Consider the following 24,676-nt stretch of genomic DNA (forward strand, 5'->3'; position numbering starts at 1 on the left):
ATCTTGGAAAGTGTTTTTTCCACTATAGTCATATTGGCATACTTCCCAAGCACGTATCCGGTGGTACAATTTTGCACTTTTTGTAGTCTGTTTTGTAGATATTTCGGAATCTGGACGTAAACAACACTATAATGTTAAATGTAGCTATGTCAACGTAAATATTTACCTTGAGAGAATAAGCTAATTATTTACCTGGTGGTTTAAACACTTACCTTGGCTTTCAGTTCATGATAAGCATATTGAATGCACCTAGGTACCTTTCCACATGAAATGTGTGTGCAAGTTCTTTATAGCATTGTCTGGCTTATTTGCACGCATTCTTAAATTGAATATTTTTAGTCCAAAAGTTTAAAATTTAATAATTTGAAGAAGAAAATTCCAGACAAAAAGTCAACTGTTAAGTTAAGTAACAAGTAAGAAATTTATCGTAATTTATATAATAAGATACTTGAAAGAGTTTAGGAAACCTATTAAAAACAGGGTGTACATTATTTTTATCCAAAGATTCCTTCCCACAATCCATTCATTCAGAAAATTTAATGGGAAGTTTATTTAATGCAGTTTTACATATTCACCAGCCTGCAATCGTAGACAAAAATATTGAGACTAAGGCAGTTTTTTACTCATTATCCAAATATGGACAAAACAGTCAAACAGTCAATGCTCTGCAAACGGCAGGCTGCAAAGTCGCTACTTTTGCACACAAGTGGGCCAGGCAGAGAGCGTTGAAAAGTTGCTAGTCACATTCTTTAGCACGCCCGCACACCAAAATAATTCATGTCGGGGAGCACGAAAGCCCCGAAGTTTGTGATTAATGTCCTTGCTGACGTCAGCAACAATTAGCACATTTTAAGAATTTGGTATTTACCAAATAACCTAAGATCCGAAGTATGTCCTAAATTCACTCTGAACATTGACAAGTGAACATTGACAACTTAAAGATGTGTGAATCTAATATAGAATGAGCCTACGCAATTACTTGTGGTGGCGAACTTCGAAATTCGTTGTCTTGTCCCAACATATTGTGACCACGATTGTAGCCTGTACTTTGATTGTGGCTAAAAAATTAAATTTACACAAATTTTTATATATTAAGGTTTCCCCTAATAAATTAGTCACTTAACGAAGTGTACCACGTGAAGGTAAGCCATAGGTCTTCGCAGTTCATCAAAAATAGAAAAGATTTGAATGTCTAACACAACACTTTTATAATATGCATCTTTACACTACTTTTATAGGGTTTAAGGGAATACCAAATACTCAAAATAGTGAAACATTTTTTAAAGGAGAACTAACGATTATCAAAAAGTTGGGTTTAAATTGTTCATTGTTGTGTGAGTAAGAACATTGTAGTTATTTTTTTATATAATTTTGAGCCTTGGTTCTTGAGATATTTAAGGTAAAATGGGTTCTACGGGTCGATGAGGATTTTCCGTTAGCAAAAAATTACTTACGATACACAATTCATTTTGTTGAATTCACTTTACTAAATTTAAAAAAATTGATTGTGTATTGTTTTTTCTTTGTGAAATCCTTAAATCCTCAAAATTGAAATCGACAAAATGGAAAAATTGTCCGCTCTAATTATCTAGATAAATCCGACTGACTTCACCATAGTAGACATTTGATCACGGTTGATTTTCTCATTCTCAAGTGAAATGGTTTCTGTAAATGGGCTTAAAACTTGCTAAGGTGTTTTTAGGCTGGTCTGAGAGTCCATTAGCTATATATTCCATTATTCCATTCCACTTCTTAACCGAGGAAAGGGGAGGGGAGACGGGAGCTAACAACTATTATGCATATGCTGATAAAACGAAAATCATTTGAAAACGGAGAAAACGAAAACAGGACGCCGAGATGGTGTAGTGGTAGCGCATTCATAAGGTAGTCATAAGGTTTCAGGTTCGAGTCCTCCACCGCACTTTAAATGTACTGTTTTCAGCCCTTCCTGATTGAAAGTTAGCAGTATTTTGCGCCCTTCGGATCACCCTCAATTTATATAATAAAGACTGTCTAAAGTATACGAGAAAAAGTTAGTCGACTGACTACTGACGTCTGACCGCAGTGGTTATTTTCGCAAAAAGTATTTCTAATATTCGCAGATAATTAACCCGAAGGAATTCGGTAGCGTCCTGATGAAATCGGCCTTCTGAGAAATTATAACTAGCCTAAATAATTGGCAGTTAAGTAATTTTTCGGTCAATATTTTTGTCGGTGTTGATATTTCACGACAAGGATAGCCGCAAATTTATTACATTTCACCATTTTTGGTGCACCCACCACATGTCGGTGCGGTTGGAGGCCCTAGATTAATCTTAATATCATTTAATAAGACGAGTTTAAGTACAGCCACACTCTTGTTTACTTGCCTGTTTTCAATACCGCGTTGGTGAGTGAAAAAAATCGCCCCGCTTGTGCTTGTTCCAGTTTCTTTTCACTATACCTACTAAATAGTTCTACTTAACCCACATTTAGTCAGTACACATTTCCTTGACACAATCTAAGCCTTGAAAACAACTGCAATGGTATTATACTACGTAAAAGACCAGAAGCACATTTGAAGCATAATTGTTTAAGGTTATGCTAAAAATTTATTAATTTATACATATATTAGTGAGCTTACATAGTCTCTTAGGACACATGACTATTTAGGCGTTCGCGCGTTTTTGTATATCATTTTACATTACATCTTGAGACAGATGAGTTTACTCTCGGATGCGCTAAAAGAGAACCAAATTGAAAGAATTTGCAGAAATGTGGTAATGTTAAGCGTTTTGTATAACATGTTCTGAAGTTAGCGAAACATACTGGTTCGTGTTTAGTGAGTAATTTTTTGTTTAATTTGATTTATTTGCGTGAGTTATTAGTTTGTATACTACTTTTAAGTTTTGTGTATTTGTAGCACTAACACCGAATCTTATATATTAATTCCCTTGCGTGAGTAAAACTGTGAGTCCACGACACGGAAATCACGGGTCACTTTCTTATGACGTGGCTGTACGCTAAAATTTAACTAAAAAGATTAGGGATGTACTTCATAGAAATCGCACATAAGCTGTAAATATATAACCCGCTGTTAATAACGATATAAATATATATACCCTTATGCCAAAAAACTCTATGTTAGCATATATATATAGGTATCGCTACATATGAAACGGTATTAGATATTCACAAAGCATACGCACTGTTAAATGAAGTTCCAAGCATAAAACGGAAATTGTGTTTACGAAAAAGATGGCTGTTCTTTTTGAGTATTCTCTACCCTTTCATTCAAAATAAATCTTTAAAAAAACATTTGAAGAAGAGCATCGTTTTATAAATTAATCATAGCAAGGTTCTGTAAGGTTTTTTCATGTTTTATTTTCAGTTTTTATTATATTATTGTTGCCAGACATGTTTTATAGCTAGCATCATAAAAAGCCAACCACCACCAACAACTAGCTAGCTAGCTAGGAATATATATATATATATATATATGTAGCCATGTTCTTTATACCTAGCTAAGTCTCCAGTTTATATTTAAGTGACTAGCTATTAGCTGCTGTAGCTAGCTAATGCTAGCTTTAAACTAAAGATTCCCAGTATATATATTCCCACAAAACACATCAAACGTTATTAACCCTGAAAATTTTAAACATTTTCCTGGTTTTTTTTGGTTTGCGAAGTTCTTTTTCTCCAAATATTCTGAAAATAAAGTTCAGAAATTACTTATTTTTAAAATGTAAATTTAATTTGCTTCAAATTGTGGTTTTGACATTTTCATGTAAGAATTTGTGGGCAAAAACCTTAATCAGCATCCTAAAAGAACTGACTTTTCTTAATTTAGAATTACTAAACACAACCATTTTCTTACATTTAGTGTAAACTTTTGTGCGTATGGCTTATATTTAATACACCAAAAGAGCTATATACTTTGTTGATTTCAATTTTATACTCTTTGTAAGCTATTTTTTTCTTTTTTTTTGACATTTTGAATTAACTTATTGTTGTAGAAGGCACATAATATACATGCATATAAAAAATGGAATTTTGCAAATTTCTGTTTTACCACTCAATTTTTACATTTTATAAGTTATTAGGAACAGAATGGTATGAAATAGACCAAAATGCCTGATCTTAGTTGTTTTTAATTTACAGGCTGTGTCTGTAAAACTTTAAGGGGAACATTTGGTGGAAGACAATGGCATGACATATACTGATAGAACTGATTTTCGTTGTGTTAGATGTTATATCTGAACCTTTTTGACATTTTATGTTAATTTTGCGAGGAAGGACCATATATATATATATATACAGAAGAAGAATTCAATTTTACACCTTGCAAGCTTTGTTTTTCTATATTTTGTATAAATTCTTACTGGGGAGGACTCCGTGCAATATATCGAAATGACTGATCCTTCTCGATTTAAATTTGATGTGTTCTAAATCGTATATAGTTTTGGAAATTTTGTGTAAGATTTAATGGGTAAGGGCTAGATGCAATATGTCAAAAAAACTTTTTTTGTTGAATCAGAAGCACTCCCTACAACCATTCTTTTTTTTTACAGTTTGTGAAGCTTTTGTGAGGAAAGAGTGTATGCAATATTATCGAAATAACTGATTTTTGTTGCAAACTGTCTTTCTTAGGCATTTTGGATTAAAATATTGTTTTAGAGGGCATATGCAGTAGATATATGTACCGAAATAATTAAATTTTGCAAACTTTGATTTTGTCGTTACCTCTCATTTTTTACATTTTGATTAAACTTTTGTGGGAGACCGTCGGTATGCGAAGGACCAAAATAAGAGATTTTAGTATTATTTAGAATTTGTATTTTGTGTTGCAAAATTGGTGCAAAAATTGACATAAAATAAACTTATATACAGATTGATTGCTGTTGTTAACATGACTCATTATGACTTATATATATATTTTATGAAAATTTGTGACAGAATACTATGTGAGATTTGAAATTTTGTTTACTTTATTGATGGTAAAACAGCATGCAAATTGCTAAAAGGACTTTATTAATTTTAGATTTAAACACCGTTATTTTGTTGGCATTTTGTCTAAAGTTTGGTGAGGAAGGACCGTATGCAATATATCAAATAATTGCATTATAATTTATCCTTGCAAATCCCTTTTTAACACCTTAGATAAAAATTTCTACTTAGGCAAAATTTATTGTTTATTTTTCACATTTTGTGTCAACCTTTGGCAGGGTTTGCAATAAACTAACTGATTTTAACATATACAATGAGAGAGATTTGTGTTTGACATTGATCAGCTTTTTTGTATATATGTGGCGTTTTGAGTGATTTAAATTTTATGGGTGAGATGTATGTTGAAATGCTTTTAAAAACTTTTTTCCGAATAATTTTCGCATTTGTCAGATGGTCAGAGCAGTAATTTTAGTAGATTTAGATTTTAAATGTCACATATACACTGCAGTTGTTGGACACCTTCAATTTTTTTGGTCATTTATGTTGAAATGTAAACTTTATATATTTGCAGAGTTGCTTCGACTGCTCCAATAACTTTATGACTCTATGACTCTAAAATTTACAAGACGTTCTCCTATTTATATATTAAAGATAAGATACTTTAGAATGTTCTAGTATATTCCAGATGTTCTATATTTACTATTAGTAGTTTCTAGTATAGTTATCTTATTTCTGGAATATTCTCCAATGTCCCTTATATTTCTAGATAGTACACAAGGTTCTAGAATGTTCTTGCGGCAAGAGTGCCTATTTTCAACACTCCTCCTCACTCGCAGTCCGTAAGGTTCTTCAATCCGATCATCGTTCGCAACTTATCAAACTGTACTCGTCCGATTCCTTTCGTCATTATATCTGCGATCATATCTCCAATCATCTTGATAAATTCATCAATACGTTTTTGATTGTTTCCGGCCAGTATGATATCATCAACATATACAGCGATTATGAATGTTTCTTCATCTGTTTCAAGCGTGTATATACAAGGATCGTTGTTTGATTGTTTGAAGCCCATACTCTTTAGATGTTTGTCAAGTGCTTCGTTCCAACATCTAGATGATTGCTTCAATCCATAGATACTTTTCTTGAGTTTACAAACCAAGTGTTCCTTTCCTAGAATTTCAAATCCCTCTGGTTGTTTCATATATATGGTTTCGTTAAGTTCACCGTTCAAAAATGCAGTTCCAACGTCGAGTTGATGTAGGAGAAGTTCTTTCTTGACTGCCAATCCAATCAACGTTCGTATTGATTCGAATCTAACTACCGGAGAAGTTGTTTCGTCATAATCTTCTCCATATCTTTGATTGTATCCTTGTGCAACCAATCTTGCTTTGTATCGCTCCACATTCCCATCAGAGTCTTGTTTCTTTTTGTATACCCATTTGCTGCCAACAACTTTTCTGTTTGGAGGTAATTCAGTCAACTCCCATACTTCGTTTTTGTGTAGAGAATCCAATTCGGCTTCCATTGCTTGCATCCACTTGTCTGCATCATGTCCTTTGATTGCTTTAGAAAATGTATTTGGATCTTCTTCTTGAGTGATGTATACCCATTCTCCGTAACGATCAGGAGGCCGTCGTTCTCTTACTTGTCGCTCTTGCTCCTCCTGTATTTGATTATCTGTGTTTTCTTCACGAGGTTGTAATTCGATCTCTACTTTTGGTTCGTCTATGTCACGGTCGTCTTTCAATTCACCACAGATTTCATTGAATGTCACATTTCGGCTGTAAAAGACTCTCTTCTTGTCGTTGTCATATAGACGATATCCCTTGATTCCATCACCGTATCCAAGAAATACACTCTTCTTGGTTTTTGAATCAAGTTTCTTTCTTTCATCTTTTGGTACGTGAGCATACGCATCACATCCGAAAATTCGTAGATTTTCGACATTTGGTTTCTTTCCAGTTAATACTTCAAAGGGTGTCTTCCCTTTAACTGCTGTCGTTGGACATCGGTTACGAAGGTACGTTGCTGTAGCCAAGGCTTCGGCCCAAAATCGTTTTGGTAACTTTGAATCTGCTAACATTGATCTTACAGATTCCATGAGTGTTCTGTTCATCCTCTCTGCAACTCCATTTTGTTGCGGTGTTTTCGGAATTGTCAACTCATGATGAATACCTTCTTTCTTCAAATAGTCTTCGAACTCTTTGGATGTATATTCTCCACCATTGTCAGTTCTAAACGTTTTTATCTGAATTCCAGTCGATTTTTCCACAGTTGCTTTCCATTCTTTAAAATTCTCAAACACTTCACTTTTGTGTTTCATGACATATACCCATACGTATCTTGATTTATCGTCAATGAATGTAACAAAATATTCTGCACCACTAAGTGATTTTGTTTCTATCTTTCCACAAACGTCGCTATGGATTATACCAAGGAGATTTTTCGATCGATCTCCTCCTGTCTTCGGAAACGGTATTTTGCTTTGTTTCCCATCAATGCACGGTTCACAAAATGTCGGTTTCTTTGTTGCATCATAATCAAACCCTTTAACAAGTTTGTCCCTTGCCAATCGTTTAAGATTCTGCACACCGAGATGACCGTATCTTCTATGCCAAATTTCTTCCTTTGTTGTAGCGTTATTATCACATTTCATAACTGTGTGATTCTTCTTATTTCTCAATCCATTACAGTTGAGATGGTAAAGGTTGCCATGCTTTGTTGCTGTACCAATGATTCCGTGTTTCGCATCCACGATGTCACATTTGAAATCTTCAAACTGAAACTTCTTTCCATTTGTTGCAGCTTTTGATACACTAAGTAAATTGTACGAAAGTTGTGGTACAAATAAGACATCAGATAACTTGCATACAACGTTTCTGTTTTCTGAAATGTTCATTTCCAAGGTTACTGTTCCTTTTCCAATTGCTTGTACTGAATATCCATCACCGACAGTGATATCTTGTGGTATTTCAAGTGACGAAATTTCTTCGAACAATTCCTCTTCGTTACACATGTGACATGTTGCGCCTGAATCAACTATCCAGTTACTTTTTCCTTTGACTGCCAAAGTATTTTCAGCAACTAAACTGATGATTTCTTCACTATCATCTTCTTCTTCTTCAGCCGTACACACATTTTGCGGCTTCATTCGATTTTTACCGTACGTCGAAGGAGTCTGTCTCTCGAACTTCTTCGTTAATTCTTTGCAATATCGTTTCACATGACCAATCTTTCCACAGTGATAACATCTGGGTCCCTTTCTTGGCTTTCCATGATTCGATGTCATTGCTTTGACATTCGTTTCCAAAGTGTCCTTATCTTTCCGCTTGCTTTCCTCGTGTAACAATCGTTCAGTTACGACTTCAAGCTTCGGTACTTCAGCACTAGCCTCCAGAGCTGTAACTAGCATATCATACGAGTCTGGTAAGCTTGCTAACAAATGAACAACTTTACTTTCATCATCCAACGGGTCTCCAATAATTGCAAGTTCATCGAAAATTTCTGTCAAAGCTTTAACGTGCTTTTGAACAGATTGCTCATCTTTCAACTTCAAGTCATACAACTTCCTGCGTAGTGTCAATTTATTACTCCATGTCTTCTTTTGGAACTGGTCTGCCAACTTCTTCCAAACCTCAGTAGGATCTTCTGGATCTGGTCCAAGCAGATATAACAGCGTTGGTTCCACCGACAAAACAATCGTTGCTAACGCACGATCTCTACGCAAATTAAATTTCGGAATTTCTCTCTCTTCAGTTGGAGCATTTTCTCTTCCATCAACAATTCCCCAAAGTCCATCTTTGATTAACGCCATTCTACACTGTACCTTCCAGGTAGCATAGTTTGTTCCATTCAATGGTTTTATCAATATTTTGGTGCTTTCCATCGCCATTTGTTCCGTATTCAACTAATCCGGATAATCCGTTTCAGGTTTCCACAATACGATTTTTCGTGCGAACTTTACACCAATCGAAACCAAAATCAAAACAAACTCGTCGGACACACAAGATGGCTTCTTCTTCTTGAATATTATTTCTGTAAATATTCAATCTTCTTGGGCATAGACTGGGCCCATAACCTGTTGAAATGTAAACTTTATATATTTGCAGAGTTGCTTCGACTGCTCCAATAACTTTATGACTCTATGACTCTAAAATTTACAAGACGTTCTCCTATTTATATATTAAAGATAAGATACTTTAGAATGTTCTAGTATATTCCAGATGTTCTATATTTACTATTAGTAGTTTCTAGTATAGTTATCTTATTTCTGGAATATTCTCCAATGTCCCTTATATTTCTAGATAGTACACAAGGTTCTAGAATGTTCTTGCGGCAAGAGTGCCTATTTTCAACAATTTATATAATAATGCAGATGTAAGATGCGCACAGCTGTATTGTTTGTTTTTTGATGGACATATATCTGCTACATGAATTAAATGGAATACAGTGGATTCTTCCACGGGAAACAGCTAGTATACGATTAAAACGCAATCTTGCGTCCTCAAAATCTCAATTCTGCGTCAGTAAGAAAACTACTTAACGATGCGATATTCATTTATCGGTAGTTATAATATGTCATACCTAGACTCGTATTGAAATTAACTTGTTCAACGCATGCTGTATTGCATGACATCAATAAGATCCCTCCATGGCAGATGCTGTGCTCCATAAAGCCCGGAATATTTTTTTGATCATGGCAGCGAAGGTGTTATCCTAAGGAACCTAGGCACAAATATGGCACATCTTTTTATAAAAAGTCATCAATTTAAGGTCTAGATCCGCTACATACAATTCTTGCAATAATAAATTTAGGTTACGTGTTTTTATCGTGTTTTCAATTGGAGCTCAATTTTAATGGTACCCTAATGCATTTGAAAGCAGCAAAATAAGTGTTTCTGATACTTCAAAGAAGTTATTTATACTTCTTAAGAATTTGTCACAAACTGTGGATGCCTGGGTATAAATTTGTCTTTGACCTTCGTTTTAAAAGTAATGCTTATGAAACATCGAGAAATACCCAGTTTTTAAGTATTTAGAATCAAAATTACTTTTATTTTCAAAACATGTTTTTCAGGAACTTTCATGTAATAAGTTGTCAGTTGACCTACAGAAGATTTGTGCAATTTTTTTCATTTCACTGTAACTGTGATGGTTGTGGAAAAAATGTTTATCTGTTCTGTGATCCTATGAAAATAATCATGTTTTTTATTGAGGTCACTTTATGTTTATACATATAGATGTTGTAAAAAGATTATATTATTTTCATTGTATAGTTATTAAGTGGTTTTATAATCACCTGTATCTAATAAGCGTATGTCTCAATTAAAGTTAATTTATACACATCGTATTACATATAAGACGTTAGAAGACGATGTGTATGATATCTTTATAGAATGTCTCAGCAAAGAAGCATAGCAATAATTGGCTGTGGACCATGCGGAATGTCGATGCTATCTGCTTTTCGCCAGGCTGAAATAAACGGTGAAACAATACCTAATATCGTTTGCTTTGAAAAACAAAATGCCATAAGTGGTTTATGGAATTATAACTGGAAGCATGGTTTAGACGAGTTTGGTGAGTATGTCCATAACAGCATGTATCGCACGTTGTGGTCAAACGGGCCAAAAGAGTGCTTGGAAATGGCGGATTATTCATTTAAAGAGCATTTTAAAAAAGAAATACCATCTTATCCTCCAAGAGCTGTGTTGCAAGATTATATACTTGGTAAAGCGAAGAAACACAATATTTCCAAATTTGTCAAATTGAACACTGTCGTCAGATCTGTAAAGGAGAAAGAGGATAAGTTTATGCTGACATACGAGGATTTAGTAAACAAAAATGTTGCAGAGGAAGAATTTGATTACGTCATTGTGGCTACTGGTCATTTCTCAATACCACATATACCAAATTATCCTGGACTTGAGCAATTTCCTTGCAGAATTCTTCATAGTCATGATTTTAGAAATTCAGAAGAGTTTAAAGATCAAACCATTGTTTTTCTTGGCTCCAGTTACTCTGCAGAGGATATTGCTTTGCAGTGTTACAAATATGGAGCCAAAGAATGCATCATATCATATAGAGCCAAACCAATGGGTTTCAAGTGGCCTGAGGGAATAAAAGAAGTTCCACAACTTCAACGAGTTGAGGGGAATACCTTTTACTTCGCCGACGGTAGTTATGCCAGTGCCGATTGTTTGATTATGTGCACAGGATACCAACATTCTTATCCTTTTCTAAGTGAAAATATCAAGTTGTCTGCAACCAATCGCATTTATATTGATAAACTGTACAAGGGAATAATATTTGAGAAAAATCACAAAGTGATATATCTCGGAGCGCAAGATCAGTACTACACTTTCACAATGTTTGATGCTCAAGCTTTGTTTGCACGTGATTATGTACTTGGAAAGATCAAATTACCAAGCAGTCGAGAAATGAGAGCTGACATTGAGAAGTGGATGGACCGTTTCAATGACGTAACTACGCATTTCGAAGAGATAGATTTTCAAGGTGACTATATAAAAGATTTGATGAAGGTCAGTAACATCTTTTTTTTCTTACCTTAATTTTTTTTTTTTTTTTGGTTAGTTACTTTATTTCGATTTCTTTTTTTTTTTCAACTTCATTAAAAAACATGATGTAGTTTTTGGAAAACAGGAGAAGTAAAAAACATGTTTATAGTGTCAGCTACTATGAGTCAGTCTATGAGTCACCACGCGGCGCGTGGCCTAGTGGTTGTGAAGTTCGCCTTACAATCATAAAGTCCGTTGTTCGGTCTACAGTGGAGGCATGTTAAGCAAGTGCCTTTACCACAGCTACGGTTCAAGCCATGCTATGTGAGTGAAATTGGGTAGGCAATGCTTGTGAATACCTAATGTATAATTCAGAACACAGGACTTACATTGATAACAGTGTTTTCAACGTTAAAATGGCTCTATCCTGTATAAATATTCGGAATAATGATAATAAGAAGAACACCACAAGATGAAATTTTATTAATGACTTATTAAAAAATATATGTTTTCTTGTTTAAACCGAAACAGCAAAAAACAGTGCCATGAGTTTTTTTTCTTGGTTTGTGAGTCAGCTAACTTTAACAAAAAATAACACAACAGAACGTGTAAAAGATTCCTTCCAAACATCTTCCGTTGGTTAGAATTGAAGGTTAGAAGCAGAGGAAAAGAGCTAGCTGGATTTAATTGCTACTTTTATTTTTTAGTTCATAGACTATCCCCAACATGATATTGACAAGATGAATGAAATTTTTAAACAATGGAAAAGAGATAAGTACAAGGATATTTTGACATATCGAGATGTCAGTTTCGACTCCGTAATTACTGGCAAGCCCTCGCCTAAAATGAAGATCACTTGGTTAAAAGCAATGGATACTTCTCTTGACTGGTTTGTTAACAAAAGTCACGAATAATTGTCGATGATAAATAAAAGACTTTTAGTAACTGAACGCGTACTTCTCTTTGCGAAAATGTGTCAGACTTTAAATTTAAAAAAATTGCTGGTGATCACGAATTAGATATTAGTTAAATTTTTAGGAGATTTTTTACCAATTCAATTGATAATGTTAGTATATCTTTAGTACATGTACATCACTTGTGAGGAAATACTTTTATTCCAGCGAAAAAACCTACCATTGCGTACTGTGCCCCAAGACCTGCTCGTATTTTTCACGGAAAATATCCAAATTTCGTTGCGATGGTATTTCAGATTGTTTACAATGTTGCACATGAGACAGCAAGGTCAGCCAAAATTATTTTAAAATATGTAAAGGTTAGTTATTGTCTTTTCGCGCGATTCCTGAACAATATTTTGTGTCACTATGTCGGACTTTGTTCTATTTCGAGTAATTCTTATAATTTCTGGGCCAAATTTGCACTTTTTTACAATACTATAATTTCATTAATTAATTGAGAAGCTATTGTAAGCTAACAGCAGACTGACATCTGTGTTTTTATTTCTACCGATGAATTTTTAACTTTTACACAAACTTTAGACGCAAAATAGAAAATTGCGAGTAACAGATTTTGTGTGCTGTTTTTGGTGTTTTTATTTGAACGGATGTTGTGAGAAGGTTCTTTGTTGAACAATCATTCAACAGATGTGTGGTGTAACATATACTGGTACTATAAATCGCTTCACCCGCATGTGCAGACCGGTGTATTTGTACTTAAGCGGTCAAAAGGTCGGTCAAAGCCGTTTCTCTTATTATTAACAATAGTGTTTCGGCTATTCAATATGGCTGCATTCAGTTTTATTCGTACACTCCGAGAGTTAAGTTTTTCCAAAATTTCGCTAAAGCTGTGTATTTTGATATTTATTGAGCCGTAAATCGTCTAAATAACTCGCCAACCAAAATAATTGTCATATTATTCTTGACATCACTGATTTCACTTTGATGTGGTTGGAGGCCCTGTGGGCTATTTGAAATTCATCATTCGGTTGTGTAAATTCACCATTCAGTTGTGATAAGTCGTCATTGAGTCGTCAAAATTCATCATTTGTACATTTCAAATTCGCATATTTTTAAATTCCCAAAATTATCATTCGAGTATTTCAATTTTGCAAATCGAAATTCGCACATTTCGAATCTGAAGTGCAGAGAGCGGAGTATACGAAATGGAGGGTATATTGAGAAGTAGGGACTTACAATGTTGCGTTGATAAATTTAAGGAAGAACAAATGGAAGGTAGAGCACTATGTTAATATTATCGGAAGTGGTAGTAAATCTTGGGGTAAAGGCACTTGGAGTTCGGTATCGTTTAAGAGAGAGTGTCAACGAACTCATGAATTACCGTGTTATAGCGAAGTAATATCGTACTAACTTAAGGTTTGTATCTATAAGCCATAAATGATTCGGCCCTTTGACACTGTATATTCTTCGATGTCTCTTTTTTCGTCCTTTGAGAGCGGTTTTTTTACAATACAGGAATTCAGAAATAAACTTTCACACTTCGCTGTTGAGTTCTTCTGGGAAGTTCGTACTTGTTCATTCGGTGGTAGAGAGTTTTTTCAGAGACATTGGTCAAAACGTCTGAACCGTTCTTCTTCAATATTTTTTCCATTTTTGCCGCCATGTCGTTTTCTAGATGTCTATTTTTCGCGCGGTTTTACTTGTTTAACTCTCTTCTCCGCTCTTTTTTTTTGATGCGCGAATGATAATTTTGAGAATTTAAAATGTGCGAATGATAATCTTGCAAAATTAAAATTTTGCGAGTTTAAAAAGTGCGAATTTAGAATGTGCGAATGATGAATTTTCAAACCTAATGATAAATCTACATAACTGAATAATGAATTTTGACGTCTAAAGTATGACGTTTCATATGAAATGGAGTTAAATAACGAACTGATGGTAAACTAAAAATAAATTTCTTATTGCTTAGCCGGGACAAAAAATTGTCCCGGGACAAAAAATTTTCATAAAAACACAAAGTGATTTTTAGTATAATTATTAATGAGAGCGGGAACCCTCAAATGTCCCGTCCCAGTGTCACCAGAATTTTTAACTCCCCTAAATAACGATAAATAAACTAGTGAATTGTTACCCCCTAGAGTCAACATTTTCTAGGAAATATTTTGAATCCCATATATTTCTTTTTAGATAGAACGGTAGAAAGTCGGTTCAGTTACTAAATTTATATGACAAAATTTTTACCCGACTTTATTACCCGATCAAGAACTTTCCCCGAATTTTTTGCCTTAACTAAAAAAATAGTCAGCAAACGTTTTTTTTTTGCATTTTTGACTTAAATTTGTGCTTTGAACTGAAAATAAAAAATAGAAGGTTTAAAATGATTTGAAAGATCTAGTAGAATTTAACAATCTTCAAAGTTAATCGGCGGGAAGTGACAAAACTTGCTTTAAAAAACATATGACTACAGAATATGAACCAATAGATACCAATTTTTTTCTCGAAATCCTAGCAAAGTTACAAATTAAAAAAATAGGAAAGAATAAAAAGACTGTACCCGTAAGGTAAAGATCAGATGTGTTTTATTTATAAATGCTAAAAAACGTCAAAAATTGATAGAAATAGTAGAAAACGTAACAAAGGCTAAGATCAAAGTGAACAAGAAAACCAGTCGGTTTGAGCACACAATCAATTTTTTATATCAACCAAAATATGGCCATGAAAATCTGTCGATCCAAGAAAAAGAACACGTGCAGAAATATGAAATAGACTTCATAAGATAAACAATTATTAATATACTATAATAAATACAGCATTTTTTCTCATTATAACTCTATGTTATATTAGAAATAAATGAGCAGCAAAAACTTCTGTTCATTCCATGCATTCTTGCATTGGGCATTATGGTTAAATTTTAAAAGGTTTATATTATAAAATAATCAAATAGTTTATAAAACGACAAAAGTTAATTTCTAAATTTATAGCAAAGGTCACACCATCTCAACATCACTGTATAAGAACTACTCAAACCTTATTTTAATGGATTGATAGGTATATATATACCATTTGGGTATGGTACCACAAGAAGGAAATATAAACAACAGATCACCAGATTAGAGAAATCCAGTTAAAGAATTTCAATTTCAGTGCTATAATAAAAAAATAATCTATAAATAAGGAATTTACACTACATGGTCAATTTTTTCCGGTGGGATTGTCACATGGTACATTCTTCGGTTGAGAGAAAACACCCACGTTTCACGGTCAAACTCTCACAAAAGAAGCTTTGATTAAACAAGAACTACAAGTATCTGAATTAAAGTAAAGCTAAACTAGCAAAAACTCACCTAAAACTACACAATATGACAGGTTTGAAGTTAGAAAACAATGAATCTGTGAAAAATTCAGCACCTATGATGAAGAGGTGACTGGGTGAACGGTGTGTTTTCCCTGAAATCATATTGGCTACCGTGAAAAATACGAACTAACTTGGATTAAAAGTATCACGTGACATTTACCGATTAGTGAATGCCTGAGTAAGCGCAAAAAAGAAGATGTAAACCAAAACTTGTTTATAGCTATATACAATTCAAAAATATAGGTATCTATACACATGTATGGTTCCATTACTTCAAAATTTACCTAAATAAATCAGCAGCATTCTCTGGTGTTATTTCAATTTCACATCATACTTCAAATACATCAAGAGACAATCAATACACATCAAGAGACACTTATTACATGTCGCAACATTTTTTTTCTTGTATATAAACGAACGATATGCTGAAGGACTACCTGTTTTTTTGTAAAAATCCTGTGAACTGCACATCACGCCTGGATATCAAAGGGATGCCGAAACAATAGCAATTTGAATAGAATTTTAATGAGCACCAAGATGAGTTCAACCTGTGTCTCTATTTCTACCTCTATGATTAAAACAAGGTTTTGTAAACATTTTTGGTACAGGGAATGTAATACACTTCATTCAACATATAACAGATTTAATTGTGGAAACTGAAAACACAAACATGACTAGAAGCTATAAAGCAGCTAGCTAACTAAATAAACTTTTAGGAAAAAATAGAGTCTAAGAAAATAATATATGGCTATAGAACATACGCAAGAAAGTCAAAAAAAACAAGGCTAGCGAAGTTGTGAAGGTAAAGAAAGCATGATGTTGCTGTCAAACGTGGATCCGTATTTAGCTTTATAACTTGTATAGAGCTTCATGAAAATTCTCTATACTCGAACCATCCAATTTTTGTATCTGTATGTAAATATTCAGATCTGTTTTCCTGTATAGAAAGCACTTTTAAGTTTTCAGTTAGCTAGCTATTCATCCTCTTCTGTAACTCTGTGTAGACAGTAGATCTTGTAGCTATACAGAATAAAGCTATTCTTACAAGCCTTTATAACAGAGAAATATTTTAACTTTTTATCCTGATTGTGGTCAGCTATGATTCTAGACTGTTTTAAATCAGAAGATTTTTCCTCATCTGCCTTCAAATAAAAATTTACAACCAGTATCTATTTTATTTTGCGATAATGACAAACATTCTGGGCAATTTAAACCTAATCCCTTCAGTTTCTTTAAGTTTGAGTAAAGCTACGTTAAAGCGTTCTGCTCAATATTTTAAGCTAGGTTGTCATGCGTTATGATATCAAAGCAAAATAAAAAGAAAAGGAAACGTGTGTATCATCTCGAAGTTGTTCCTTTTGCATTAACCCAAACGTTAGTTAATCAATGTGGTACTTCTAGCACTAATGACGAGACTTCTTCCATTTGTAAAAAGCAAACCTTTAACTTTTAATCTTTTTCGTCAAAGGGATTTCTAAATCAAAACCTATTAAACCTAAACAAGTTTTATCTGCAGAGCATTGGTAGATTCATTCCCTTCAGGTTTTTTTAACGGTATTGGGAAATATAATGTAGGCACTCATATGAGCAACTTATTATAAACTGTACGTACGGTATAATTATTATGCATTTGCTAACTAGCATGTTACAGGCTAGTTATCAGTTCTCCTTGAGTGCCTAATTTTCCCAAAAAACTTTCTTAAACTAACCCAAAGTATTCAGTAATATTATTCTAAGATTTGTTATTATAAACTCTTTTAAACTCCAACCCCTACAAAATATCCTGTAACTTTACAATTTGAAAATTTATACTACATTCTCAACAACTTTCAAGAAAATAACATACAAATTTGTTACTGCTTAACAGGAAATCAAAATTTCCTTCACAAAAAATGATATTTATCAAATCAAATCCGAAAAATTGAATTGTGTTTTACTCTTTTTTGTTTCAACCTTTACATTCAGTTTCTCGTATTTGAAATTTCAAAAGTTGGTATGTTCAAATGTTTGGATTTGTGAAACAAAACATTGACCAATTGGTTTCTATAAAATTGCAACTATATAGACTTTCCATAAAGAAATTAAAATTTAAGAAATCGAACCAAAAAAGCATTATAAACGATTAAATTTGTCGAATTCAATAAGTCGAATTCGACACAGGTTTCGAAGTTGACAAAAATGAATTTGTCATAATGGATCATTAAGCAACCTGGTGTTAATTCAGTTTAATGGTAAAATTGTATTCCTGTTTCTCATTTTCGAAACATTCTTTGTTTTCAGATTAGCTGCTATCATCACATCCACCATCAGTGTTTTCAAAAACCCTTTAACAAGAGAGTAAATTTTGAAGGCCTAAAAACTGAAACATTCGAATGCTAATATGTATTTCTTGCTGAATTATTGAAACAATAAACGACCAGAGATAGCATCAGATTGGTAGCACAGTCGATATGTATTTCTTGCTGAATTAATAAAACATTGAACGACCAGAGATAGCATCGGATTGATAGCACAGTCGGTAGAGTAATCACCTGGCAAGCAAGAGGTCTCACTTGATCCATCATCTTCGCACGACTTGGGGAAATATTACAGGGTTACTTATAACAATTAAACTTGTTTAGAAGTTATTATATTCGAATCGTTTATACACAACAGGGTTTGTATCCTGGTATTTCCAGAATTTTGCAGATCAGTTTTGAAAATATCCAGTTTGATATAACTATTTTTTAGAATACTATGTGTCATTTTTTTCTTTTTTATTTATTTAGTTGTATTGTAACATTACCGGTTAGTTACAAAACAGTGAAACCGCTTTAGTTATCAACGTCTTATTTATCCATATATAGTCAATTTCAAATGTCAAACCGGTCTATTTTAACTACCTTAAGGGAAGAAATTATTTCTGGAAGAAATTTGTGCGGAATTTATCATTGCGGATGAGTGACCCACAAATGGCATATTTTGCGGAATAAATTATTGCGGATGCAAGAAATTTGGTAAATCGAAAGTCGGGTAAAACCTAATTTAGTACCTAAGTGAATGAAAAACATCCGATTTATGGAATATCATCTTTCTATTTTTCATCAAAATATAAAAAAAAGAATACTAAGCTGTAACAAATGTAAGATCAAATATCGTCACTGAAAATATCGAAAATATTTCTACATGGATCGTCAAGCTAAAGGGGCCTTTAGACGTAAAGGAAAGTCATCAGATCGATTCTTTACGCATAAAATATTTCGAAAAATTTGCGCAATTTATTTTTGCGGATTTAAGCAAAACCTGCAGAACTTAATTCCCAAAAAAAGGTTCCGTACAAATTTCTTTCGCAAATAATTTCCATATCCATTTGGTTCCGCGAAATATGCATCCGAAAATGCTGATTTTAAGGGCGTATCTTTTAGAATCTGTTAACTAGCTAAACCTAAAACATAACCACGTTTTTAGAATGATGTGAATACATTTTTATTTTACTGTTTCCAAGAAAATTTGTAACTAAAACTCAATACAGTTTACTAACGCTCAGTGGCACTCCATATTACTCTGATCAGTTCAAAAAGTTAAATTTAGCTTGCTGGTAGTGTGAGATGGCTCACATGAAATTTTAACATACATATGCTTTAGTATATTTAGATATGTGGTATGCAGCTGGGGGCACCATGTTTGTTTACCCTTTTTGAGTTTGGTCAGTGTGGACAGGAAGTCTTGGCCCCAGCTCCTTTTTGTTCTTATCTTCTTTGTTTTGTTTTGTGCTGCCCCTCCCCATTTTAATGTGGTTTAGAAATATGACTAATGTATTGACCTTAAATATAAGAAACTTTGTACAGTATACAAGGTTGGTTTCAATTGTGACACATAGAAGATATACATGTGAGATATACTTATTATCTGTTCGATTTTATTGCACATGTGATAGACCCCACCTAACAGTAGCTAGCTAGCCAAAGTAGCCAGAAACCTGGAGTACAAAAAAAAAGTAACATTGACTTTGGGAGAAAAGGGAATTGGAAATTTCAACATCAAGAGTAATAAAAAGGATGGATTTTTATAGCATTTCCACAAGTATTTTTTTCAGGGTTGTAGGTATAGCTTAGCTGCATGAGTAATCAACAAACCATTTTTCAACATTTGTTGCGTAAAATGATATTTAAAATTTTCAAACTATTGGCTGTTGTGATTATGAAACTGCTGCACTCCCTCTGTCACTACTCTCTCTTAATGACTGTCAATAATTGTACATTTGTATCAAGCATTGTGATGGTTAACCTTAAGGTTACTGTAAAGGAAAAAACTCACTTGATGAGTAGTCTCACAAAAACCCTTATAATTTATCAATACTTTTATATTTTTTCTCATTTTTTTTGTTTCTAAATGCTTGATGAAAGACTTATTTGATGGTGTTATTTTCTTGAGATGTTAATTTTCCAAAGAAAAATATAATGAAATAAACACACACCCTTTTTTTGCACCGTACGTTTTAAAATGGCTTCTTTTTCCGAACGCTGATCGCAGACTTCTTATTTTTGCACCATTACATTCAACAGAAATTAAATTCAAAAAAGTTGCCGGATTTTTTTTTCTAATACCGTCGTTATGAAATTATTTGTAATTATATATAATCACTAGTCGTTAGCCCGTGGAAAATCCACGGGTTCGCCCGTCCTTTTTATACTGCATTGCGTGCTTCTCGCTACTGCGCAGCTAAGCTACCATTTTGCGTGACAGACAGACAGACGTATACGGTTATTATAATACTAGCCGGGAAACCCGGCGTCGAAACGCCGGGTTAAGCCACAAATAAAGGTGTGATCCGGCATTGAACACTCTGTGGAGCGCTTAATAAGAGCCGTAAACTGTCCCACACAATCAGGTGGAGCGCTTTAGTACAGGTATACAGTATGTCGTTAATCTTTTGAAGCGCATACACCATTATAGTGTGCGACTGTAACATATTTTTCAAAAAATAACTTTCCCGCAACGATAACTGATATAAAAACAGAGTTTACAAAGTGTTGTTACTCCATCATAGCAAAAACAATCGTCAATTTTATTTCATTTCGCAGAATAACTTTTGCGCAAGTTAAAAAATTAATCGTGACACTGGGCTGAGCGCTTAGTACAGTTAAACCGTGTTGCACAGCGTATAGGAATAATACCCTTTTGAAAAAAACTTTCTCGCAGACTCTGTTTAAAAAAACACAACAGGGCTGTGCGGTTAGTCCAGGTAAACATTGTTGCACATCCGTACAGGTGTGATTACCGAGAAAGTTTGAAAATGAATTGTCACATTGGGTTGACCCCTTAGTACAGGTAAACCACGTTGTAAATGCGCATGGGCTTAACAGCCTTTACCAAAAACAACAGTCTGTTGTTAACACTGGGCTAACTGCTTAGTATAGTTAAACAGAGTTGAACAGGCGTATAGGCGTAATACCCCTTTCCAAAAATCTTCATTGCAACTTCGGTTTTAATTAAAACACTGGGAACAGCTCATTACCGGTTCAGCTAAAATAATCTGTCAGTCATTTTATTTGCACAAAAAGTTTTCAGGAAAAAATAACTTAGGTAACTGCATTTATAGCATAACACTTATTGTTTAACAATATTGTTGTAGCCAAACTGCATTTTTATACTCTTACTTCTAGCCAAAGATAGGAGCTAGCTAAATGGCTACAGTCTCAACACAAAAATAAATGGTGGAATAAGTAAGGTTCTAGCTAGCTAGCTAGCCTCAATCTTCGTTTCCTAGCCAAAAATCCTAAAACTGGTGCGTTTAAGATCTGTACGTGACTAAAAACATGACAATATATTTATCTTAACATTTTAGAACATACAAAAAACCAATATTACGAAAATAAAAAGCTTATAGAAGACACAAAGGTGAAACAGACTTATAAACAGCACTGAACTGACCTTCTTCTAAAAACTAAAATGGCCATCATGTTTCTTCGTTGGCATGTCTAGGCCGCGAAAGTCTTGATTGGTTTTTCAAAGAATCAGGCGTTTTGATTGGTAAACACGTGCGAGCGGTCAAAACAAAGTCAGTTAAACTGTCAGTAAAACCATCCTATTTGTTTTCGGTGGCTCCTGAGCGGAATCGGCGATAAAGGTCACGGGGGTAAATTATTATTAAAAAAGGCGCTTTTAAATAATGAATTCATTTTAATCACCTAATTTGTTTTTTAAATTAGAAGATTATCAATTAAATTAATTAAATTATGTAGGGAAATAAATTAATTTTTTGGGTTTTAGTTCAATTAATTATAAAGTTTTCTATTAAACAACCCCCTGTTTTCTAAAAATTCGCGGAAAGATCAAAGGAATATCGGTAACCCTTTTGAACAGACAGACAGACGACGGCTATTATTATAGAGATAGACTAGTCGTTAGCCCGTGGAAAAATTCATGGGTTCGCCCGTCCTTTATACTTACCCATTGCAACAAAGTGGATAAAAATATATCGCATTTGATATTCGTGTTTCCGTAACATCATTTTCTAACTCGGCGGCGGGGGCTCCGCGCAGAGACAGACAGACGGAATACGGCTATTATTAAGGAGATTCAAAATTCAAAATAATCCATTTTTTTTTATTTCTGTCGTCGTAATTCGCTAATCAGTAATTTATACACAAAAATGACAAACTTTTTATTAAAATTGCCCTTGATTCCTGCATAGATAAAATGGCTAATAAGACAAAAAAGGAAACATCTAATTTCAGTGCATGGAAAGAAAGCGTGTTAACGGCAGTAAAACAAAAAATTGAACTTCTTAAAAATAAATATCATCCAATGAAAACATATCCTGTCCTTCAAGACCCTGAGGTGTTATCTTACCTTAAAAATCTTCAGCAACACTATGTAATTGTTCCAATAGATAAGGCAGCTAATAACTTTGCATTTATATGCAAAAAATTCTACGTACCACGCCTACTAACTGAAGTAGGGATACATAGGGATACATACAGTGACACATACTCCCACGTTAACGATGCCAAGGAGAGCATCATCAATGAGAATATTAAACAATGCAAAAAAGTCGGTCTTGATGTATGGATGAGCAACGTACACTTCTAGGCTATTTAAATTGATATTTGCTCAATTTGAAAGCTTTCATAAAAAAAGCTATTTTTATTCTCATTTTAATAATTTTTGGGTGGTTCAAAATTCTTTTCCCACTATTGATAAAATTGATAAAATAAATACTCGAGGTCACGCGAAAAACATCCCCACATTTGATTTCAGCACTCTAAATACCAACATACCTCACAAACTTTTAATTCATGTATTATCACAGATAATTGATTTCGTTTTCGACTGTAAAAAGCAAAACAAACTGGGGTTCGCAAATACGTCCGTGTATTGGACAAACAAAGGCGTTAGCAATCAAATTTTTACCAAACAGGGTATAAGGACAATGTTTCATTTTTGATCTCTAAATGTTTCTTTGCCATCGGCAATCTCGTCTTTAAACAAGATATTGGCATCCCCATGGGTATTGACCCCGCCCCCTTTTGGGCCAACCTGTTCTTGTACTTCTATGAAAAACAATTTGTTCAAAAATTAATCTCTGAGAGTTCTCCCAGAGCATATAAATACAACAACACAGTACGATTTATTGATGATCTGCGTACAATAAATAATGTAGAAAATTTCCTAACATGTCACAACACCATTTACCCTCCAGAACTACACCTGAAAGTCGAACATCATTGAACCGAAGCTACATTTCTAGATTTAGATATTGAAATGAAAGACAACATTTTCATATATAAACTCTTCGACAAAAGAGATAAATTTCCATTCCGTATAGTACGCATGCCAGATCGGAAAAGCAATATACCATATCTACCTTTTATGGACCAATCTTTTCTGAATTTTTACGAATTGGCAGATGCTGCTTACTAGTCGAAGACTTAATTTCCCGAGCTTACATACTTTTTAATAGAATGATCAAACAAGGAGGAAATAAAAAAATGATCTCCAAACAAATTATTAAAGTACTGCTACAATAGCGTTTTTAATAAATATAGCAAAAACAGTGAAGAAATAATTGAATTATTATTAACTAAATATAAAGAACATAGTTTTGATACACGAATTTGTGTATATTGTGTTATCACTTTAATATATAAAGTCTTTGGATCCATTCACACACCATAAATATATTAAATATTTCACGGCAGGCCGTGTTTCATAATTCTTCATCTGCTGCTGGCTAGCTCATTTATATAGTTTTTTCAAAATCAAACCCTTTTTACCTGCTGGACAGTTATTCCTCCATCATATTATTTATACTTGCAACATTAATTTATTTTATGTGTTGTCTGTTACAGTTTCTTATTTATTTCAATACGCACTTAATGCTGGACATTCACGCTGCAGGTCAGGCTTGCTATGTCATTTATATTATTATTTATACTTTTATACTATTGTTTATACTAATGACACTATTATGCTGGACATTTTATATTACAAATCGCTTCATAGCTGGTTTTTACAAGTCGAGTTTGAAACTCGACTTGTAAAATTTTAAAAAACTTGTGTTTTTTATGTTTGTTAAATATTACACCATGTTTGTTCATTGTCCCCTATGTCTTCATTCTCGTTCAATGTCTCACTTGTTTTTTTGTTTTCGATTTACATGATTTAACGAGAAAGGTGAATGTGGTTTCTACGAAAATACGACAGCTATTATTGGAAAAGGGTAACGTATCACTTGTAGATGGTTTATTAAGAAAGTATGAAGAGATTGCTAAAGTTATACTAAAAAGTTAGAAGAAAAAGTTCGAAGCAGAGAATTAAAAAAGGAAAGTGTTTTTCAATGAAGTAAGTTAAATATAAAACTTGGTAAGTTCAATGGATATGATCATGGTGTTGATAATTATACATTCAGAGATAATTTTGAAAAGATTTACTCAAGGACAACCCCAAGACGTTTAATGTCAGATTTACTTAAAAATAATTAT

The 24,676-nt window shown here is 33.6% G+C and overlaps 1 protein-coding gene and 1 long non-coding RNA gene across 3 annotated transcripts; one reads left to right on the forward strand and one right to left on the reverse strand.

Annotated features, from left to right (window-relative positions):
• Positions 1-2,695: 2,695 nt before the first annotated feature.
• Positions 2,696-12,893, forward strand: LOC130645645 (flavin-containing monooxygenase 3-like). 2 transcript variants are annotated; one of them, XM_057451698.1, is made up of 3 exons: positions 2,696-2,821; positions 10,322-11,465; positions 12,149-12,893. In XM_057451698.1, the coding sequence occupies exons 2-3, from the start codon at positions 10,323-10,325 to the stop codon at positions 12,353-12,355; spliced, it is 1,350 nt and encodes a 449-aa protein (XP_057307681.1). In that variant the 5' UTR covers positions 2,696-2,821; position 10,322; the 3' UTR covers positions 12,356-12,893. The 2 variants fall into 2 exon arrangements, with proteins under 2 accessions (XP_057307681.1, XP_057307680.1); XM_057451697.1 differs by lacking the exon at positions 2,696-2,821 and having other exon boundaries at positions 9,392-11,465.
• A 2,022-nt stretch (positions 12,894-14,915) lies between these two features.
• LOC130646304 (uncharacterized) lies at positions 14,916-16,280 on the reverse strand. The gene is made up of 3 exons (XR_008982776.1): positions 16,148-16,280; positions 15,700-15,763; positions 14,916-15,501 (listed from the first exon to the last, which is right to left on the reverse strand). It is a non-coding gene; the product is annotated as an uncharacterized LOC130646304 (long non-coding RNA).
• Between the last annotated feature and the right edge of the window lie 8,396 nt (positions 16,281-24,676).

The sequence above is a fragment of the Hydractinia symbiolongicarpus genome, chromosome 5, assembly GCF_029227915.1.
Source record: "Hydractinia symbiolongicarpus strain clone_291-10 chromosome 5, HSymV2.1, whole genome shotgun sequence".
In the NCBI taxonomy this organism is placed as follows: domain Eukaryota; kingdom Metazoa; phylum Cnidaria; class Hydrozoa; order Anthoathecata; family Hydractiniidae; genus Hydractinia; species Hydractinia symbiolongicarpus.